This window comes from Salvia hispanica, chromosome 2 (assembly GCF_023119035.1).
Source record: "Salvia hispanica cultivar TCC Black 2014 chromosome 2, UniMelb_Shisp_WGS_1.0, whole genome shotgun sequence".
Classification (NCBI taxonomy): domain Eukaryota; kingdom Viridiplantae; phylum Streptophyta; class Magnoliopsida; order Lamiales; family Lamiaceae; genus Salvia; species Salvia hispanica.
The window spans coordinates 30,571,824-30,591,626 of NC_062966.1; the positions used below are offsets into that span (position 1 = coordinate 30,571,824).

Genomic DNA, 19,803 nt, shown 5'->3' on the forward strand with positions numbered 1-19,803 from the left:
AATTGGTTGCTAATTATTGCTATTAGCCTTTTTACTATTCACGAGATCCTATTTTGAATTATTACCAATAAACGTCATTTCATTTTGTATATTTTCATTTTTTTTCCTTTTTAAGAATTTACAAACACCAGAAATCTATTTGTCGGACAAAGATTGTCTGTAAATACTTTTTGAATTGGGCGAGGTCCATTTATATATACGAAGAAGAACACACGGCCTAATAATCCGACCACGGCGATAATAACCGAACGATTTCGATTATTTCTAGGTTGCACTTTTTCGGCTACCATCATTAGGGTTTTTACAATTCTTTATTTTATCCCAAATTTCTGAGCATTGGATCCGGTTTTTGCATTTCCTGAGTGCCAACAAGCCGAAAGATACAAGCTTTTATTGAATCAGCGTTTCGCGTCAGTTTATCAACCGATGCCATTGGTATATGAATTCTGATGTTTTTTTACATTTTTTTGTCTACGCTAGTTACCTAATCGTGTGCCTTCTGTTTAATTCTGTTGATGGGCTTAGTAAAGGTTGTTTCTTTCTCTGAACGCGCTGGCTATTGTTTTCTTTTTTTAAGGATTCATTTGGGATTGGGGATGAACAGAAGCTAAAGAAGAGGAAAAAAAATACTAGTTTTATTTGAGGTTGGGTTGTCCTTTCAATATTTATTGTGGGAAATATTTTGGGTGCTCATAACTTTGATTAAGTTGCATATTTATTAGCTTCTTGTTAAGGTATTGATGATTTATTCAGTTTTTGCCCTAAAGAATTATTGATTATCATTTGAGCCCTTCTATTAACTGTAATGTTATATAGGTTAACTGAAGTTTGTAGTCCCTAATCTTTTTTAAGGGTCTAGACTGTTGAGCTTTTCCTTAACTGTTCTTTGAAGTTATAGCAAAGAAATGATGATGTGTTGTTGCATTTTGTACAACTGATCGATGGATCCACTTCCATTTCATTGAACATTCAAGATGAAACTTTTGACAGTGTACCACACAGACGATCGATTGCTTTAGCTTTGCAGAAAAGATGTAGCTAATAATCTTTAAAGTTGCTTGATTAGCTTGTTTCTATCATTAGTCAAATGCAGAAGCTTTTCATAGTAGATGTGGAAAAAATACCCCCCTCTTTGGATTGATGCTACTCTTTTTTTTGTCTTCACTAAATTTGAGTAGTGCTAATCGTTTCAGGTCCCGTGATGGCAAACAAGTATCATTCAGGGGATGGTAGGACCAGGAGTTCGGTGTCAATCTTTATTGTAGCTGGTTTGTGTTGTTTCTTCTACATACTAGGAGCATGGCAGAGAAGTGGATTTGGGAAAGGGGACAAGATAGCTATCCGGATGGCTGAGAGTGGATCAGATTGCAATATCCTCTCGAACCTCAATTTTGAAACCCATCATGGTGGTGAAGCTGGGGTAATCGATGATTCTGATTCCAAGGTGACGGTGTTCAAACCTTGTCCTTCTAAGTACACTGATTATACCCCCTGCCAAGATCAAAGACGTGCGATGTCTTTCCCTAGGGAGAACATGTTCTACCGCGAGAGACATTGCCCTTCTCAAGAACAAAAGCTGCATTGCCTTATTCCGGCTCCTAAAGGCTATGTGGCCCCGTTCCCTTGGCCAAAGAGTCGTGATTACGTTCCCTATGCTAACGCTCCATACAAAAGCTTGACTGTCGAGAAGGCCATTCAGAACTGGATCCAGTACGAGGGAAATGTGTTTAGGTTTCCTGGTGGAGGAACACAGTTTCCTCAGGGAGCTGATAAGTACATCGACCAGCTTGCTTCGGTCATTCCAATTGCAAATGGAACAGTTAGGACGGCTTTGGACACTGGTTGCGGGGTATGTTGGGCGCTACAAAAGTGTACTATAGTCTCTTTGGCTATTGTTAATGGATTGTCTTTTGAATATTATGTATTTTCTTATTGCAATGCTGTAAAATATCTGTGGGTTAACTTTATTTTGTAATTTACGTTTCAGGTTGCTAGTTGGGGTGCATATCTCTGGAAACGAAATGTCATAGCAATGTCGTTTGCACCAAGAGACTCACATGAAGCCCAGGTTCAGTTTGCTCTTGAAAGGGGCGTCCCTGCTGTCATTGGTGTTCTTGGAACAATTGAGACTCCATATCCGTCAAGTGCATTTGATATGGCTCATTGTTCGCGTTGTCTTATACCTTGGGGTGTCAATGGTAAGATTTACTATATTTGTTGTTTATGTCCTGTGCCCGCACCACGAAGGAGAATGATCTTTATTATATTTGAGCTACCTATGGTACTTAGTGATTTTGTTCTCTCTCTCCCTCTCTCCCTCTCTCTTTACAGACGGACTTTATATGAAGGAAGTCGATCGTGTGCTTAGACCTGGTGGGTATTGGGTGCTTTCGGGGCCTCCCATCAATTGGAAGACTAATTATAAGGCATGGCAACGCCCAATGGAAGATCTCCAGGAGGAACAAAGAAAGATTGAAGAGGTTGCTAAGCTTCTCTGCTGGGAGAAGAAGGCCGAGATTGGTGAAATTGCAGTATGGCAGAAATCAAAGGATGTCAATTCCTGTCGTGCTGCACAAGAAAATTCAGGAGCCACTATCTGTAAATCTGAAGATGCTGATGATGTCTGGTATGAATCTTTCATTTTGCAAGTACATAATGGAAGATGTCATGACCAAGTCCATGTTGTTGGTGCTTATTCAGATAGATAGTCATTCAAAAATTTGGGCTCTAACCGAAGCTTCAAAACTATCCGGTCATAATGTTTCCTACTTTCCTCAAATTTCAGGTACAAGAAAATGGAGTCATGTATTACTCAGACTAACAATGGTAACAATGAACCGTCTGGGGAACTCAGGCCATTCCCCGAGAGGCTTTATGCCATCCCACCAAGAATTGCTAGTGATTCAATTGCTGGAGTTTCTGTTGAGGCATATCACGAGGACAATAAGCAATGGAAAAAGCATGTGAATGCCTATAGAAAGATTATCAAGATTCTCGACACTGGAAGGTATCGCAATATCATGGATATGAATGCTGGCCTTGGAGGCTTTGCTGCTGCTCTTCAATCTCCCAAACTGTGGGTCATGAATGTAGTACCGACAATTGCTGAGAAAAGCACCCTCGGTGTCATATTTGAGAGAGGGTTGATTGGCATCTATCACGACTGGTATTCCCTTGTCTTTAGATTTTATATGAGATTATTTTCCTACTATTGCACATGCTCTTAAACTCACTTAAAACTCACTTAAACTCACTTGCTCAGTCTTCTTGATTCATCTTTTCGTCGATGTATGTCAATAAGGATTGTGTTTGCTCCACCGGATTGAGTTAAGCTTTTGTTGTTTTGGTTGATTAAGCCTATCTTTGTTAGTCTATTAAGCATTTAGGAAGCTAACATGATAGATGTTCATGTTCCTACATTAATTTTTGTAACCAACAGAACAAGTTCTTAACTTAGAATTGAGTTACTAAGGACAGGGGTTATAAAATGAACCTAGTGATGAATGCATGCTACTATTGTTCCAATCCAAGTTTAGACTAGATATGCATTTATTTGGAATCTATGTTGTGTTCTATTGTTATACTCGTAAATAAGATGTCTGCTTCTTTGGGTGCTCGTTTTGATGACCTTTTGTGCTCTCTCTTTCCGTCTCTGATTGCATTCTACGCTGCTCTTCCCCACGCCTTTACTTTTTTTTCTGCAAGACATAACGGGTTTTTGTAATGAATAATTGTCTTGCTAGGTGTGAAGCCTTCTCTACATATCCAAGGACTTATGATCTCATCCATGCTAATGGAGTTTTCAGCTTGTACAAGGACAAGTAAGCATACGCCTCATCTTTTTGGTATTAGGCCTAGAAAAAAACACTACTCTAAGAAAATTGGATTGGTTTTTTTCCGAGATGAAATCTGTAGGGATGCTTGACATCTTTCTTTCATTCAAGGCTATATAGTAACACTAAAACATGAATTCAGGTGTAACTTCGAGGACATCTTGTTAGAAATGGACCGGATCTTGAGGCCTGAAGGCGCAGTCATATTCCGTGACGAAGTGGATGTGCTTGTGAAGGTGAAGAAGATCATCGCAGGTATGAGGTGGGATTCCAAAATGATGGATCATGAAGATGGTCCTCTCATACCTCAGAAGATAATGGTAGCAGTCAAGCAATACTGGGTGGGCAACTCCACTTCTGCATAGACTCGATGGGCTGCATGATTTCAGCCACCAATTATTTGGTCGCGCATACAGATCTTGTTTCGCTCTCTGAACGCCACAATGGTCTATGATTATCTTGCTGGGGATGGCCTCATTATTAACCAGGAGGGTTGGTTTGTAAGTTGCAGCTTGTGATCGATCTTTCTGGGAAATTTCGAGCATGGTGTGTACTGTCCCTTGAGGTAGGAAAACAGAACAGACCATTATTTTGTTATGCTTTGTAGCTCCAGTTTTCAAGGTGTTGTGTTATGTTGTGTTGTAGTAGAAGTTAAGCTATGACCTTATTGTAATGCTTCTTGTAACATAGTTTTGACCTATTGTTATATATTAATATTTCATCAATCCCACAACATGATCTTCACTAGAAAACTAACAATCTGAAACATTTGGAAATGATATTACAGTATATCACAGCAACCAAAATCAGAAAACATAAAATAAAGTAGTAGTAATGGTAAACAAAGAAACATCCACATTTTTTTTTCATTTTCCATTTATCAAATGCTTATACTGAGAAGAGCTAATCGTAGTACACGCACATTTAAGTATGTATATGTACGAATATAAAAAGCACTCAATCACTAGACAAGGTAAACGTAACAATTTAAAAAAAAACAAAAACCTATAGTGATACACAAATGTTACAGCCAGTGATTATTGTTAAAATCACTCTTCCTTATATTCTTTCGAGGGCCGTGCTTCAAAGCCCCCGTCAACATTCTTCTCAAGCGAATACGGCATGTAAGTGCCGAGGATCCTATCCCACATCACAAAGAATGGCTGCGAGAAGTTATACTTGTTGCCGTAGAGCTGGTGGTGGATATCGTGATAGGCAGAGTTGTTTCTAAAGAGAAGGTGGAAGAGATTGCCCGGTAGCCATAGCCCGCAGTGGTCATCGACTGTTTTGAGGGTAGCAAATGAAAAGAAGAAGATAGAAGCTCGAGGAGACATGCCTGATACGAGGAAGGATAGAGCACCACCAACTGTGTCCAGAAGCAGACCTTCAATGGGGTGATTGTACAGAGCTCCATATGCGTAGGGGACAACCAGCCGGTGATGTTGAGAATGAATGTGCTTGTACAAGAACTTATTTTGGTGCATGTAGCGGTGCATAAAGTATTGCCAGGTATCTAACACCATCATCCCAACCAAGAATTGCCTAGCAAGAACAATGAGGGAGGTCGGCTGAGCATCCGCAGGATCACTGTCACTTCCAGTAATCTGCATGGCATACTTCATTATAAACTGAACAACGGATTACTAGCATAATGATAATTATGCGAATGTAAAATTGATGATTAAGCTAACACTAGTTCAGTTTGATTAGGCAGGATCAGGAAAACATAGAAATTACAAAAGTATCCAAATAAAGTTAGAACCTCCAAGAGGCACGATAAATTAAATGAAAACTAATAGTCAGAAAATATCATAAACTACACAGCCCGAAAGCTATTACGAATATCCAGTCTTTAACATATCTGAGAAGACACTGGTCTACATAGGCGGTAGGCCACACAACTTTAACAGACCCGATTACATGGTTAAAGAAACAGATTCCACCAGCAAATATTCTAAGGTGATACTGATTACTAATAATTTATCTCACATAGGGAAGTTCCAGTATGCAAGACTTTTGCTTAAAAAATGCATCACAGCATGTCAAGAATAGATGTTAACTGAAGCGGACTGACTGAAAAGGGTATGAGCATCTTACAATAGCTTTGGACAAATTTTACTCTAATCGACAAACTAAATAAAAAATGAGATACCTCATTCCGTCATTCGACAAATAAACAGCCTACAAGCATTAATTTCCTAGAATAGGCGAGTTGCAACAATCCATAAGTGAATCCATAACTAGGTATCAGATATGATAATCCTCATAACAACACATCAGCCATCAAAGTGTGTTACCGCCACTGGAACTAGCATGAAATTAATGGCAGCAGACCCGGGAAAATAATTATGAGATGGGCCATCTATCGATGTTATGTGATAATATATCATAATTCTGAAGCATGTCTCTAAAAGTCCTGGTAGAATCTGGAGATGAAGAAACAATCCCCAGAGAGTACTGACACTCTAGATATAACCACCGAAGAGAAGTATAATATTTTTCTAGCGTAAACTCTATAATCAACTGCTTTTTTCACATTCAATTTAGTTTAGGGTTGTGCCACAGATGAATCGCATGTTATCACATTTGATCTGTTCAACTAGAAAAAACCGTCGGAAGAAGACAAATTGGTATGGTAGTATCATTTTAAGCAACTTCAAATGTCTAGCGGTTTCTTTCTAAAGGTAATGGAGTAGTAGGTAAGACCTAAGCAACTTTTCCGCTTAAACAAGATACAATCCCTTAAAAAACTTTTTAAATAACTATGCTGACTCAATTGCATTTTGAGTTATCTACGACCAGTAGATTAAGAATACATGAGGAAACAGAAATATTGATGTGAGACTTGAATTGGAGATGTGGAAATTTAGAAAAAGTTAGATACGCGGGAGTAATTTATACTTATAGGGTGTTTTCATAAGAATCAGCCAAAGAAATCACTAGTAGGACAAAATATTTAATGTCTGTACTTTTATGAAGGCATATATATGCTCAAACTCATTTAGCCAAAACAAGGCAATTATTGAATGCATACTAAGATTTGACATATCAGGGATTATTAATATGCATAGTTCATATATATGTGTCAGCTCCCATAAATTCTTCCTCCAGTGAAGAAAATGCTTTGACGTCTGGCTTATTCAAGCCCAACAACTTAAGCCGCATTTATAAGCTCGTTTGCCAAAGTGTTTTAGAGAATTTCAACAAGAATATTGTCCAAAATTTTAGTTGTCAGCATTCAATAAATTGAAATGTGTAATCATGGATCGCGTCTACTGCTAGCAAAAGAAAAGGCAGTTGAATCGCTGTAAAATGCCATCAGAAAGAAGACAAAGCACATCCAACAGAAAAAATATTTCAAGTATCTGATGCTTCAGTGTCTCATGTTCAAGCGTACTATCAACCAATGATCGCTCCAGATAATTAGGCAACAGCAATGATCAATACCAATTCCAATTTCCATACAACAGAACAAGGATAACCTACTACACCCCCTTGATCAACCATTTAATATGATCACGAATTCGCGATAAATCTCGCAAATACAACAGTCCTACCTTTATACAAAACACAAGCAATTTTAACCCCAAAACGCAGAATGAAAGAATCCAAATCTACAGCAAAGCAGCTTGCACACGCTCACACAAGCAACAAAATTCACCAGCTCTCATCCTCAAAGTCAACAAAATCATATACAATCATCGGCGAAACACATAACATAGACACAGAGCAAAGAACACAACTTACGGCGAAGAGAAGGGAGGCGACGACGGCCTGAACCGCCTGCTGGAGGAGGACACCTTTGACGACGTGGTTTTTGGAGACCAAATTCTTGTCATCTTCATCCTTGCGCGTGTGCAGCCTGTAATCGTCGAGTGAGCCAAGCAAGACGTAAATCCCGGAATATATCCAGTAGACGATTATGGGCGCAAATGTCCCCAGCAATTCGTCCGACACTGTTACACCATTGATCATCTCCATACCTAACACCGCCGATGCCGGGTTTGCGTGGAGCGAGACGGGAAATTGAATCGAAATTCCGATGAACAAACCCTAGATAGAGATAGAGATAGAGATGGATGAATTTGGGGTCAATCGCCCCTCCTCAAAAGTAATAATCACACACACTTGAAGACCTCTGTTCTCTTCTCTCTTCTCTCGTCAATGTCTTTCTATTTATATGTGTCTCTTCGCACCATGAATCAAATTCAACATCACAAATATCTTACTCTAAATCTGATTAAGATAAACCGTGTGGCTGTCGTTATTGACTCAACAAAATAATTCTATGGGTCTTTTACCAGTTTTGCTTTTGTGTATTTTATTCTGTTGGAGTAATCAATTATGAATTTAGTACACAGACTTACAAATCTGAATTAAACAACAAACTTCGAAAATATTAAATCAGGCTCTCAATCTGATCGATTCTTAAGTTTACTTGTTAATAATAGTTCAAACAAATTCAAGCACATTCTATACATAATCTAAAATAGTTGTACTTGCTATGTGAATATGGCCTGCAGCATTAGAATCTTTATACACAATCATGTTGTTTCCATTGTGATTTATCGTGTTTTACAACATTACATAAGTAATATCGACAGAGACAAACATGAAAAGTTCTTAAAACTACAGATGACAGATACTAGATGCTTATTTGAGCATCATTTCTAAATTTAAAAATTACAGACAATGTCAGAAGCTTCATATTCACAGAATAAATCAAAGGGCGTAATTAATTGATAGGAATTTTATCTATTAATTGTTCATATGATCTGGTACAATATACATAGCACAAATATAAATAAAATATACACATGAATGATAAAATATAGTATACACATTAACGGTTTCTTTCATAACTACCTTTGCTTTAATGGATTACTATGTCATTTTCGCTTTGAAATAATAAGAAGTACTATTTCTGCCCCCAAATTTTTGATAATGGACCTCATATTCTATTAATTCATTCCTACTCATATTTTATTATAAAACTAATATTTTAAAAGTAGGACCCACATTGTTAAATTCTCTAAATTCTGTTACGCATCGACTTGGTGATGACTCTAGCTTCTCTATATAAGTGTGAATAACTCTACTCCTTATGAGGCTTTTTAAGGGATGAGTGCCGAGTCAAAGTGTGTTAAAATTTAGGGGACGGAGGTAGTATAAATAACTAATAAGGCATGCGTGTGGATGATTGGACATTGGATGAATATCTAATGGATATATTTGGTTATATGATCTAACTTTAAAAAAGTTGTCACAATATCATCATCCTATGCTAAACAATTCTAGATTGTTCAGTCACTATAATCAATAAGTTCGTTCCAGGCTTGCAGCTATCGATAATAATTTGAATCCAATGCTATTGAATTTGTAGGAGCCTATAAAGCACATGCGTAGGGCCCACTAAATCGCGTTAATGAATTACCGTTGATTTCGCCTTTGACTTTTAACCTGGGAATTCCCATTTTGCCCTTGAAATATCTAGTGCCGCTTTCCTGTAACATTCCTACGCGTGGGCCTTGATTATTGACCACTACTTTTCTCGTTCGTGTCGTCTAGCGGACCCATGTTCCTTTCCAAGTGTCAAACTACTAATTTCGATCTTTACATTTTTGTTACAAAATATTTTCAAAACTTAAGCGTTCTTGGTATCATTTGTTTGATATTTTTCTTCTTATGAATCACCATTTCATTTTATATGGGAATAGTTATTCTTTCGGAATGGCCATTCTATTTTCCTCTTTTCTTTTTATTTAAATTTTAATTATAAAACATAGTAATATTACATTATATTTAAATTTAATATCACTCAATTTTATAATAAAATTAAAATTTTAGAATTATTAATTATTAATAAAAGTTTAGAATGGAATGGTTCACTTCACACGCTACACACTACACTGAATATACACATTGCACACACCACACACACTACTCAATTTCATTCCATTTGTATTCCTTACATTCACCAAGCGAAAGAATAAAATGTTTATTTCATTCTCATCTTCATTTCATTCATATTTCCATTCTATTCCTTCTTCATTTCATTCCACCATACCACATCTTCATTCCATTCATATTTCCATTCTATTCCTTCTTCATTTCATTCCATCATACCAAGAAGCTCTTTGAGTACTTCTTCCTCCAGAAATAAACCCCTGTTTTTCAAAAGTGGAGAGATTTAATTAACTAGTAGCAAGTCCGAAAGATATAATCATACGATCTTTGTGAATTTAGAATCTGAAAATTAATCAAATTTACTTTTATTTTCTAACATTGTCTTTTTTAGATTGAATCGAAAGTGATCATTCAAGTAATAACTTAGATTTCTCATTTAGACTTGGAACACAATATTCTGTCCTTAAATTCCATATCGATAAAAACTCCAAAAATTGAGATGGATCCATTAAACATAATTTCACACCACCTGTTGCCAAAAATATAGTATATTTCTAAAATACAACACAATTCAAGAAATTATCTAAGCTGTTGATAACCTGTGCTCACGCTGATGCCAAGAGCTCACTGCAGTGCTCCATCACCCCCTGTTCGATCAAACCGATGGACTTATCCTCCCAACCGGAACTTCATCACCAACAGCAGCATAACAAAGGGAGGGGTGCTCCTATGTTGCCAGCGTGGTGTCTGTCTCCACGCCATTCTCTTGGATCAGCTGGTGAAATACGAATAACGTAAGGTAAGGACTTGGCAGATGCAATCGTGATGATGTAGTTCAGTTGAATGCAAAATTGATGCTATTATGGGAAGAGGGAGGAAGTAGGCATACCAATGAGCCAACACGTTCGAATGCCTCCATTACTTGAGGGTTCTCCTCGTTTTCGTACCCTACTTGTAGTATTCGAGGACCGTTAATGGACCAGAAAGCTCTCCTGCCGGCTTCCTAGAAGAACAAACGATGGTAATATAGGCTAATCCACTAAATAAATCGCCCATTAAAAATGTCCCCGGGTAGTTTTTGTCTAAGCGGAGGGTTAAGCTAATTCACCTGTAAGACGAGCAGGTATATGGCATCAAGGGCTTGAACACAAATTTCGGGATCATCTACTGCTTCACGTTCAATTGAGAGTGCACTCCCAAGTTCAGGGGGCATTTTAGATGTATCTTGCTCACTGTATATCTGTTACAGATCAAAGGAATGCAGAATTATATGATGGGTGATCAAATGCATGTATAAAGATTACATGGTTCACCATTACTCTGCAACATGAATGTCGGGCTACATAGCCAAACCACACAGAATACTTTACCAGATATTTTAGATCTATCATATGCAGTTCACTTTACATAACTCATCAAAGGCTATACATCTCTGGCTAGGTGCTTATTCGTTTGGTACAAGAATTTCAGTCTAAATCAAGATTATTACTAATCACAAGAGTTCTGATAAGTGATATCAGAGATTACTATCATTTTCATTAGATCACTTTAGGTAACTCATCAAGGGCTATACATATCTGGCTAGGTGCTTCTTCGTTTGGTACAAGAACTTCGGTCTAAATCAAAAGATTACTACTACTAATCACAAGAGTTCTGATATCAGAGGTTATGGAGAGAAGAAAAATAACGGGAAGGGCAAACAAGAAAAAATAATCGAAAGAGAAAGCTGGTTTTTGAAGAAAATTTACCTTGTTTCCAGCTACTGGAAGTAGTAGAGCAGGCCAGAGAAACTCTGATACAAGAAGCAAATTTTGCAGCTGGTTTTCTGCTTCAAAGCAACAATTTCGAATAGTTCCTGAAACCTGTAAAAAGAAAATATAACTAGTATCAGAAAACATTCCATAATTCCTTCAAAGGTGCTAACCTAATGTCTTAGAGCATATAAAGCCATTCTACTTTCTAGCTGCTAGTTCTATAATCATCCAATCCAAACTATTCCTTCAGAAAGACACCCCTAGAGTTTTGGTTCGAATGCAACACAAGCATTTTGGACAGGTACATGGAGAAACTTGTTTCAGTTACTAGCTGTTATCTACTTTCTTTTTGTTTTCAACCCCTTTTCAAAACAGAAAGAAATAAGAATAAAAATACATGTAAAGTGAACTAAGGAGAAGTACCAGAGATGTAGATAAATTAAATGGACAAAAAAAACAGTTGATCCCTATATGACCGGTACATTAATATTGCGGATGATAGATAAACAATGAGGGACTAAGGTTAGATTGTTTCTATGGATTTATGTCCATGCTCTCATACTCAAGCAATATCAAACAAAAAACAGGGTAGTAAATCTAGTAGTAGTATCTACGAAGTAAGATAAGAAAGACAAGATGAAATACCCCTTTCTTTCGCAATGGGCTTGGTGAATCAAATTGCCTGATAATTTGCTTCAGAAGCCCTCGCTTGGGTTCCAGTAGAAGCTTTCTTCCTGCTTCTTTCTGTGATATGTTTACAAGTATAGAAGCCACATGTTCAAAAGGATCATCACCTAGTAGGGGTAAAAAAGATGACAAAGGTTAAGCCATCAAATATAATTGTAGGATGATTGGATCCTGAACTGCCTAAAGAATGACCAGAAACATAAGATAAATCACATACACTACCAGAATAGGATTACAACTTGTTTGACGTTCCTGCAATACTTGCAAAGATATTGAAATGATACAATACATAAAGGATGGAAGGAAAACTGACCTTTCCTTTCACTAGAACTAGATGAAGCACAAAATGATCGAACCAGCTTCATGACGTACAGACCTTGCATCTTCTCATCTGCATTCTGGAATCCAGAATAATATTCACTATATTAATTTTTTGTTGACCAATCTTTTGGAAACTAGGATACAATAAACTCCAACAGCATTTCAACAAAAAATGCACAAAAGGCCGATAACTATTCAACTAAAGAACTTTCATATAGTACAACACCAGAAATAAAAGGACAAAATGAAAAGCCAAGGAGATGGTAATGGTAACCTGAAGTAAAGACTCAATTCCAGCATCCAGTTGTGTTACATTGACAATAAGCATGACCAGTAAGTGTTTTATGTCGCAGTGTATTTTGTAAAGTATATCCATCACAATTTTGACAATACCCATCTCAACCATCTTTCCTGCCAAATCTGGTACTTGTGACAAATTAACAAGGGCTTCTGCAGCAGGTTCAGACACTTCCTAAACAAATAATTATGTCAAATGTTACAAAAGAACTAGCAGCAATCCAAGATACAATATTGTCTAACTTTTCCATTCAGATGAGAAACCAAATAGCAATCAAATATGTCTGTACTTCAGTCCATCTTGTCTACATGACAAACAGTTCATATGACTTTACTGGTGACACATCCAAACTAGAGAGGCAAAAACTCCATTTAGTTCAAGAAAAGTTAAACGGTTAGCAGTATATTCTCAGCTAACAGGCTACTCTCAACGATTTGACTTGACTATTTAGGTGGATTTAAGTAACATTCGAAATCTTTATTAACGTCTCTACCATGCCTTGATTTTCCATTCAGCCACTTTAAGTACTCCCTAACTAATTTCGAAACTTCACCAAAATGACCTTTAATTTTTCATATCATCCTAATTTAACTAGTGAATACAATCTCCTCAAGCCTCTCCCAAAAATCATACATCAAACAAACAATTCAAGGAATTCAACTCGTCAACTATCAACGGAAAAAAAAGAAAAGGAAACCTTTTTCTCAGCAAGGAGGCGACACAGAGACGGAACAGCGACGGCAGAATATTTCCCGAGAGACTGTAAGCCATCTTCTGAACCCGTATAATCCCGAAAAATATTTACTGCAGCCTTTTTAATCTATATGCAAAAACAGTATAAAAACCTCATCAATTGAAAAAAAAAACGAAATTAGCAGAACAAAAAGTGAAGGAGAGATGGATACAGGTGGAGAATCATGTGAGAGAAATCCGATGAGTTCTTCTAGCTCAGTCGCCATGGCTGCTGCTCCAACGAATTTAGTGAAAATGAGTTTTCATAGAAATTTAATTGCGAGGTTTAAGGCCCAACCCATAAGTAGCTCATAATTATGGGCTGGGCCATATTTAATACAAGTACTCCTATAATTTAAAATAAAATCTATCATTAGCATACAACAACCATTAGTACTTCTTGTTGATGATATTTTGTTGCTCAGCTGCAAGTGCAACAATGGAGGTCGCCAATCTCTTCAGAGCCGTTAAACCCTTCAATTTCAAGCTCCCAAAACCCACACCTCTAAGATTCTCCTCCGTTTCGTCAGCCTCCACAGTTCACAGAGGTCATAATTCATCTCGATTTCGCATTGCTCTTATTCTTTCATTGCCTTGTTAGTTTTGATTGCTTTTCCACAATTCAGGTAATGATGGAAAGCGCGAGAGGGCGTATGACGGATTGTTATTGGACGCCGGTGGCACGTTGCTGCAATTGGTGAAGCCGGTCGAAGAAATTTACTTGACCATCGGCACAAAATATGGTGTGAGATCAGCCCCTTTTGATTTCCTCGAATTCGTTTGTTGTTTTGGTTGATAAAGATGAAATCTTGAAATAGTGGGTGTCTATAAATTGGTACATTGCGATTGTGAAAAGGGGGGTTTATGGTTTTGTGCTGATTTTCAGGTTTGCAGACTACTGCAGCTGATATAAAGCAAGGTTTCAGAAGGGCTTTCTCTGCAACATGGCCTCAGAAACTTCGATACCAGGTGCTTAGTTTTAGATTTTTCAAATGATGGGGCATTCTTGAAAGGCAGTATGAATGATTGCAGTGTTTGATTCATTGAGTGTCTGTTGGTAGTTTTGATGTGTGTATATAGGCATTCTTGATATGAATGAATGTTAGTGCCTTTTGATTTTAGAGACCGAAATGCTCACCAAAGTTGTAACGTTAGCATATGATAGTTTTAGTGTGTCACTTTGAAAGGAATGGGTGATTGCTGTGTTTGATCAATCAAACAGTCTAGTGTCTAAGTTTTTGTTGATTTTAAAGGACGAAGCAGTGAAAGTGCTGCTTTTTCAAACATTAGGTGTATGATATGGTTGGTTTAATGTGTGTATTGGGCATTCTTTCAATCAAGAAACGAAACAATGGTTGTGGCGGCGCATTCCTTTGCTAACTGGGCTCCGATATGTGTTTTATGCAGGGTGATGGGAAGCCATTTTGGAAACACGTCGTTTCTGAAGCCACTGGCTGCGACAGTGTGGACTATTTTGAAGAAGTGTACGAGGTATACTTCTTCAGTTTGGCTGATCTAAACAACCCTATTTGTTTTCTATCTTGTTTTTGATGGTTTATGAAAGAATGGCTAGGACAGGAACAAGGCTGTATTAATTTATTTGATTGATCTCATCATATCTTCACCAGTACTATGCCAATGGTGATGCTTGGCATCTTCCTCAAGGAGCTCATGAGACTATGGTATCCCTGAAAGATTCTGGAGGTCATCTCGTTACTTTACACAACCACTTTCTATATAAACGGTCTTGTTGCTCTTTATACCTGCTATATACATCTCTACTGAAATGAATGGCTGGTGCAGTAAAACTAGCCGTTGTCTCCAACTTTGACTCTCGCCTGAGGAAGTTACTCAAGGACCTCAATGTATTACATCTGTGAGTGGCATAGCTTGCTTTTCTAGGTACCTCTTATTTCAAAATGTATTTGTTGGTGATTGAGATATAGATCTATATTTCCACCTCTATGATCATGGTTAAATTTGGGCTTCTCTTATCATATCCTGATTGTTTGCGTTTCTAGGTTCGACGCCGTCATCATTTCATCTGAGGTTGGATACGAAAAACCGGATGAGAAAATATTTAGAGCAGCTTTAGGTAGGGCTCCCAAATGCTACCAATAGATGTTATTTTATGGGAGTACTAGTTTTCTACAAAATTCCTAGTGATGTACATTGGCAATGGTGTAGATCAAATCTGTGTAGGGACGAGCAGAGCAGTTCATGTCGGAGACGATGCAACGGCCGACAAAGCAGGGGCTAATGCTGTCGGAATTGACTGCTGGTGGGCGTTTTAGCCTTTTTTACAAAACTCAACTTCCTATGCATTTCTACTTGTGACACAGTTCCTTACTGAATGTGCAGGTTATGGGGGAAGGATGTGAATAGCTTCTCAGATATACAAAATCGCATCCTCAAATCGGAGCCCTAAAATCACACTGTGCAAGCTTGCAGGGAAACGAGAGCGTTGCAGTCCTAACCCGGGCAACGAGTCAGCTTGTATCCCCGTTTTTCCTTTTGAACTTGTGAGACATTGGTCAAGAGAGTTGAAAAATAGTATAGAATGTGATCTAGCAGAGGAATAAGTTTCTTAACTTAGCCATACTCTTGTGGTGTATGTATAATGCAAATCCTAAATTAAATAAAATGCAGAAATCAGTTGAGAAATTGGTTGCTGCTTCTTGTTCTTCCTATAATGGTATAGAAAACTTGGGCAAAAGAAATGAATGAAGACTAGTAAAACAAATGCATTCAGCAGAAATAAAACTGATGTCAACAGCTGTCAATAAGTTACATTTCCACTGCAGAAAGCTACCTTGAAAAGGAAGTACAGCAACTGGAATTCTTTTCTTTCTTCAGGCGAGGTATCGGTATAATCGTCTATCTGCATTGTCCCTCTCCAAGAAATCTCGTTCGATGAGGGACTCTATTCGTTTCTTGATCTCCCCGGGGTTTGCCAGGAACCGTGACTGCAGTTGCTTTGTGACCTCTGCAATGATATTATTATGATCCAACACCCTCCGTGATTTCATGATTCTGACTACTGCAGCTTCGATCTGTGGCTTTCTGTCCTCTTCCACCCTCTGCCGCGTCTCTTGCTTTTCAGGCTCGGATTCTTTCTGTGCAACAACAGTCCCAATCTTCACCTTGCGAAGCTTGCTGGTGAACTTGTCGTTGACAGAGAACCCGTCATCTTCCGCGATGTCCTTGCTCATGGGCTCTTTGCGCAGCACGTTTTTCCCTTTTACGCAAGCTAAGGACTGCAGACACCTCTTGAGATCAGAAGATGGAATCTCAGTGGCCTGCTCAATCTCCCTGTAGCTGAGAGAATCAGCACCGTTGAACAGCATCAAGACACACATCTGATAAGTTGAAACATTCAGCTCATACTTCTGACCATTCCCAAAGGTAGCTCTGAGGTCGGCCGTACCCATATTTGTTTGCCATGACAATCTCCGACCAGTGTGGGTCCCGAGGTAGTACGAACGAAACTTCTCACAGAGAGCCAACATTTCAGATGGCAAGTTGCAGGTGACACTAGTTTGAGTGGGCCAGGATCCAGTAGTCAAAACCTGGACAACTAATGTAGGTCCGTTGGCTAACTCGGCACCATAGGTTGCGTAAAACCCTTGCATCGTGTCCTGAGAGGTCTTCATGTCTGTGAACATGCCTTCTAATTTTGAAGTGAACTGATACCCACATTCAGTCTTCAGTTTAACAATTAGACTTCTCTCGGCATCATCAGATACTGTTTTACCCGACAACAGTCTCTTTGCCAAATGCTGCTTATAGTATTTCTCAAAGACGTCTTTCTCCTGGAGGTAACGGAACAGCATCATAACCTTATCCAGAATCAGCTCGATATCCTCTTCTTTCACTCCCTTCAGTCCTTTCCGCAGTTTATCATCTACAAACAATGATATATACTCCGGAGAACGGGGATTCAGATTGATAAAATATTCGAAAGAAGAATTCAAGGCATTCTGGAAGGTTTTGTCGTTGCCAAATGCCAAGCTTATGATCTTATCATATTTATCTCTTTTCTCAAGCAGACACTCCACGAACTCCACTGGATTCTTTGATTTCTCAGGATCTGTGACAAGCTGTTTTCCGGTATCTCTGATGTGGGATGTCATTACATCCCTAATTGTCGAGAGCCCATTAGGAACCCGGCGGAATAAGTTGTACATTCTTCCCAAGTCCTCAAACTTATCATCAAGAAGCATCTTTACCAAGCCTGAATTCTCCATGTGAACAAGTCCAAGCATGTGGTTGGCTATCATCTCTTTCTCCACCACATTAGTTATCTTTGCTTCACTTTTCACATCCAAGTAATGAGATACCCTCTCAATTTCTTCATTCAAACGCCGTTCAGCTTTCTTCAAGTAATCCCCACAATCACTGCACTCTATAAACTCCTGAGATTCTACTCTGTAGAAATCAGCAGAAACATCAAGAAATGGTTTCTCAAAATCTTCTTGGTAGACTGATGCGCCCAAATCCATCAGCATTTTGATTATGTTTCTCATCAACCCTCTGTTGATAACTTCACCAGTACGTTCCCTAAGTATCAATTCAAGAATCGTATTCAGCAACCTTGTCTGGATCTTGTCTGAGTGAACTACATTATCCCTCCAAAGATTTAGCCCAAGCTCATGAACAGGAGTTTTGTGCGTGCTTGGTATGAAAGTTCTGTCCATGTACATCAATATATCACGGATCATTTGCAGAGCTTTATTGTGATCACTCCATTTACTGTTAAGCTCCTCAAGGAATGAGCCACCATGGGCAGCCTCTATACTTTTGGACATTGTCTGGAGATGGAATGTCATTGTTGACACAAGTCCTGAATAAAGCTTCTCCCCATATTTATGTAGTACCATATTGTAAGCATTTCTGGATCCACAATAAAACCTCCAAATCAAAAACCACATATTTCATAGCTAGGAGAAAGATGACAACATAAAACTACAATTTCATGGACCAACTTAAACATCACAAAGAATGGAAGCAATGGACAAAACAAGGGTAACATTCAACTTAAACACTAATATTTCAAACAATTCCGTGCTAATTCACCATCACAAAATGCAACCTGTGGAGAAGCATAAACTAAAAATTGCATATTCTCCGTTTTGCAACTCCAATAACATCATACTATCAAGCAACTTATACTCATTAGTTCCTTCAGAAATCTACCAGACACACAATACAACAAAATTCATAGTCCTCGCACTAAACCGCTCTACATATGACTCAATCCATTTACAACAGTTCAGCATAGAAAAAAACTTCTTTTCAATTCCATTTTGCATAGGTTAGAGTACTAAAATCGAGGCAATTTGAAAGAATCATATCACAACAACCTCAATCACCACAAAACAGAGTTTAAAAAGGCGTCCATCATCAAAATGTCAAAAGATCAATTTACAATCCCCTCATCCCACCAAGCACTCTTTCTACCTCAAGTAGCTATTGGTTTATCACTGAAATGCACACAAATTCAGACAAAACCTCATTCCTTCAAGCATATTTTCTACCTACCGCTAAACACGAAGCCAACAGGTGTAATCAAATAATCAAACGGCATAACTAGCTGCTCATCTCTAACAGAGGAAGTCAAATTTAGCTACACATAGGAATCCTGAAGCTCAAATCAAAATCACCTAAATCTCAGCTAAGTCCCACAAGATCTTTAACCATCTAGCTACTCATCTAACTACTGATACCATCAACAGATGCAGCAAATGAAACCGAAACTAATTTCAATAAAACAAAATAGCACGAAATGAATCGCAGAAAAAATTACACAATTCGAGCAAAACCTGTATAACTCCTCGAAGCTCAGTCCACTGGCGTTGTGATTATAAATCTCATGAATTGCATGCTCAAGAACCTTCCAAGTCTTCTCAGCATACTTCGGATCCACCACTACTTTGTGTTTGAACGCCTCAATCTGAAAATTCCTCTTCTTCTGTCCACTACTCATCGTTTTACCCTGTTTTTCCTCGAAATCTGAAAATTGATTCTCCGATTAATCGATTTTTAGTAATTTCTGGTTTCAGATTATGCAGTTGTGGTTCCGTTATAAGGTGAAACACTCGAATTCGGAGAGCGAATATGGAGGAAGTTTGAGCTACAAGTTAAGCTGATCCGCCATGAATTTCGATTTTGAATGAGAGAAGGTATAAACCAATTTCTTCTCTTTTTTTATGTTCTTTTTGATTTTAATTATTGAAGTTGCAGGGCCTTAGCTGGAATTGATAGGTTTACC

General features: G+C 38.2%; 5 protein-coding genes across 8 annotated transcripts; 2 read left to right on the forward strand and 3 right to left on the reverse strand.

Moving 5' to 3' along the window:
- The first annotated feature begins 127 nt into the window (after positions 1 to 127).
- Positions 128 to 4,558, forward strand: LOC125207309 (probable methyltransferase PMT2). Of its 3 annotated transcripts, XM_048106593.1 has the most exons (8): positions 128 to 435; positions 578 to 644; positions 1,194 to 1,849; positions 1,988 to 2,198; positions 2,332 to 2,626; positions 2,786 to 3,166; positions 3,744 to 3,821; positions 3,976 to 4,558. In XM_048106593.1, the coding sequence occupies exons 3-8, from the start codon at positions 1,202 to 1,204 to the stop codon at positions 4,196 to 4,198; spliced, it is 1,836 nt and encodes a 611-aa protein (XP_047962550.1). In that variant the 5' UTR covers positions 128 to 435; positions 578 to 644; positions 1,194 to 1,201; the 3' UTR covers positions 4,199 to 4,558. The 3 variants fall into 3 exon arrangements, with proteins under 3 accessions (XP_047962550.1, XP_047962552.1, XP_047962549.1); XM_048106595.1 differs by lacking the exon at positions 578 to 644 and having other exon boundaries at positions 1,179 to 1,849; XM_048106592.1 differs by lacking the exon at positions 578 to 644.
- A 113-nt stretch (positions 4,559 to 4,671) lies between these two features.
- Positions 4,672 to 8,052, reverse strand: LOC125207310 (sphinganine C4-monooxygenase 1-like). Its single transcript, XM_048106596.1, has 2 exons — positions 7,581 to 8,052; positions 4,672 to 5,437 (listed from the first exon to the last, which is right to left on the reverse strand). The coding sequence occupies exons 1-2, from the start codon at positions 7,812 to 7,814 to the stop codon at positions 4,883 to 4,885; spliced, it is 789 nt and encodes a 262-aa protein (XP_047962553.1). The 5' UTR covers positions 7,815 to 8,052; the 3' UTR covers positions 4,672 to 4,882.
- Positions 8,053 to 9,732: 1,680 nt separating this feature from the next.
- On the reverse strand, positions 9,733 to 13,824 carry LOC125208639 (protein HGH1 homolog). Of its 2 annotated transcripts, XR_007174151.1 has the most exons (10): positions 13,706 to 13,824; positions 13,498 to 13,620; positions 12,777 to 12,974; positions 12,495 to 12,579; positions 12,140 to 12,288; positions 11,489 to 11,602; positions 10,849 to 10,980; positions 10,630 to 10,743; positions 10,340 to 10,515; positions 9,733 to 10,000 (listed from the first exon to the last, which is right to left on the reverse strand). XR_007174151.1 is itself a non-coding variant. In XM_048108291.1 (9 exons), exons 1-9 carry the CDS (start codon positions 13,757 to 13,759, stop codon positions 10,468 to 10,470), a joined length of 1,017 nt encoding a protein of 338 aa, XP_047964248.1. In that variant the 5' UTR covers positions 13,760 to 13,824; the 3' UTR covers positions 10,216 to 10,467. The 2 variants fall into 2 exon arrangements, 1 of the variants encoding a protein (XP_047964248.1); XM_048108291.1 differs by lacking the exon at positions 9,733 to 10,000 and having other exon boundaries at positions 10,216 to 10,515.
- Positions 13,825 to 13,905: 81 nt separating this feature from the next.
- Positions 13,906 to 16,222, forward strand: LOC125208640 (haloacid dehalogenase-like hydrolase domain-containing protein 3). The gene is made up of 9 exons (XM_048108292.1): positions 13,906 to 14,080; positions 14,159 to 14,275; positions 14,419 to 14,501; positions 14,940 to 15,023; positions 15,161 to 15,236; positions 15,336 to 15,408; positions 15,554 to 15,627; positions 15,720 to 15,813; positions 15,894 to 16,222. The coding sequence occupies exons 1-9, from the start codon at positions 13,939 to 13,941 to the stop codon at positions 15,958 to 15,960; spliced, it is 810 nt and encodes a 269-aa protein (XP_047964249.1). The 5' UTR covers positions 13,906 to 13,938; the 3' UTR covers positions 15,961 to 16,222.
- A 30-nt stretch (positions 16,223 to 16,252) lies between these two features.
- On the reverse strand, positions 16,253 to 19,803 carry LOC125208638 (cullin-3A-like). Its single transcript, XM_048108289.1, has 2 exons — positions 19,355 to 19,803; positions 16,253 to 18,425 (listed from the first exon to the last, which is right to left on the reverse strand). Exons 1-2 carry the CDS (start codon positions 19,516 to 19,518, stop codon positions 16,385 to 16,387), a joined length of 2,205 nt encoding a protein of 734 aa, XP_047964246.1. The 5' UTR covers positions 19,519 to 19,803; the 3' UTR covers positions 16,253 to 16,384.

What these genes read in the sequence shown, in the direction of transcription:
- LOC125207309 (XM_048106593.1), top strand. Translation starts at nt 1,202, where the DNA reads ATGGCAAACAAGTATCATTCAGGGGATGGTAGGACCAGGAGTTCGGTG. An exon ending in TATACCTTGGGGTGTCAATG is followed by an intron (nt 2,199 to 2,331) that starts GTAAGATTTACT and finishes CTCTCTTTACAG; the next exon opens with ACGGACTTTATATGAAGGAA. An exon ending in GAAGATGCTGATGATGTCTG is followed by an intron (nt 2,627 to 2,785) that starts GTATGAATCTTT and finishes CTCAAATTTCAG; the next exon opens with GTACAAGAAAATGGAGTCAT.
- LOC125207310 (XM_048106596.1), bottom strand. Translation starts at nt 7,814, where the DNA reads ATGGAGATGATCAATGGTGTAACAGTGTCGGACGAATTGCTGGGGACA. An exon ending in TCGCCTCCCTTCTCTTCGCC is followed by an intron (nt 5,438 to 7,580) that starts GTAAGTTGTGTT and finishes TATGCCATGCAG; the next exon opens with ATTACTGGAAGTGACAGTGA.
- LOC125208639 (XM_048108291.1), bottom strand. Translation starts at nt 13,759, where the DNA reads ATGGCGACTGAGCTAGAAGAACTCATCGGATTTCTCTCACATGATTCT. An exon ending in GCCTCCTTGCTGAGAAAAAG is followed by an intron (nt 12,975 to 13,497) that starts GTTTCCTTTTCT and finishes TTATTTGTTTAG; the next exon opens with GAAGTGTCTGAACCTGCTGC. An exon ending in TATACCTGCTCGTCTTACAG is followed by an intron (nt 10,744 to 10,848) that starts GTGAATTAGCTT and finishes TTGTTCTTCTAG; the next exon opens with GAAGCCGGCAGGAGAGCTTT.
- LOC125208640 (XM_048108292.1), top strand. Translation starts at nt 13,939, where the DNA reads ATGATATTTTGTTGCTCAGCTGCAAGTGCAACAATGGAGGTCGCCAAT. An exon ending in AGCCTCCACAGTTCACAGAG is followed by an intron (nt 14,081 to 14,158) that starts GTCATAATTCAT and finishes TCCACAATTCAG; the next exon opens with GTAATGATGGAAAGCGCGAG. An exon ending in ATTTTGAAGAAGTGTACGAG is followed by an intron (nt 15,024 to 15,160) that starts GTATACTTCTTC and finishes TATCTTCACCAG; the next exon opens with TACTATGCCAATGGTGATGC.
- LOC125208638 (XM_048108289.1), bottom strand. Translation starts at nt 19,518, where the DNA reads ATGAGTAGTGGACAGAAGAAGAGGAATTTTCAGATTGAGGCGTTCAAA. An exon ending in AGCTTCGAGGAGTTATACAG is followed by an intron (nt 18,426 to 19,354) that starts GTTTTGCTCGAA and finishes TTGTGGATCCAG; the next exon opens with AAATGCTTACAATATGGTAC.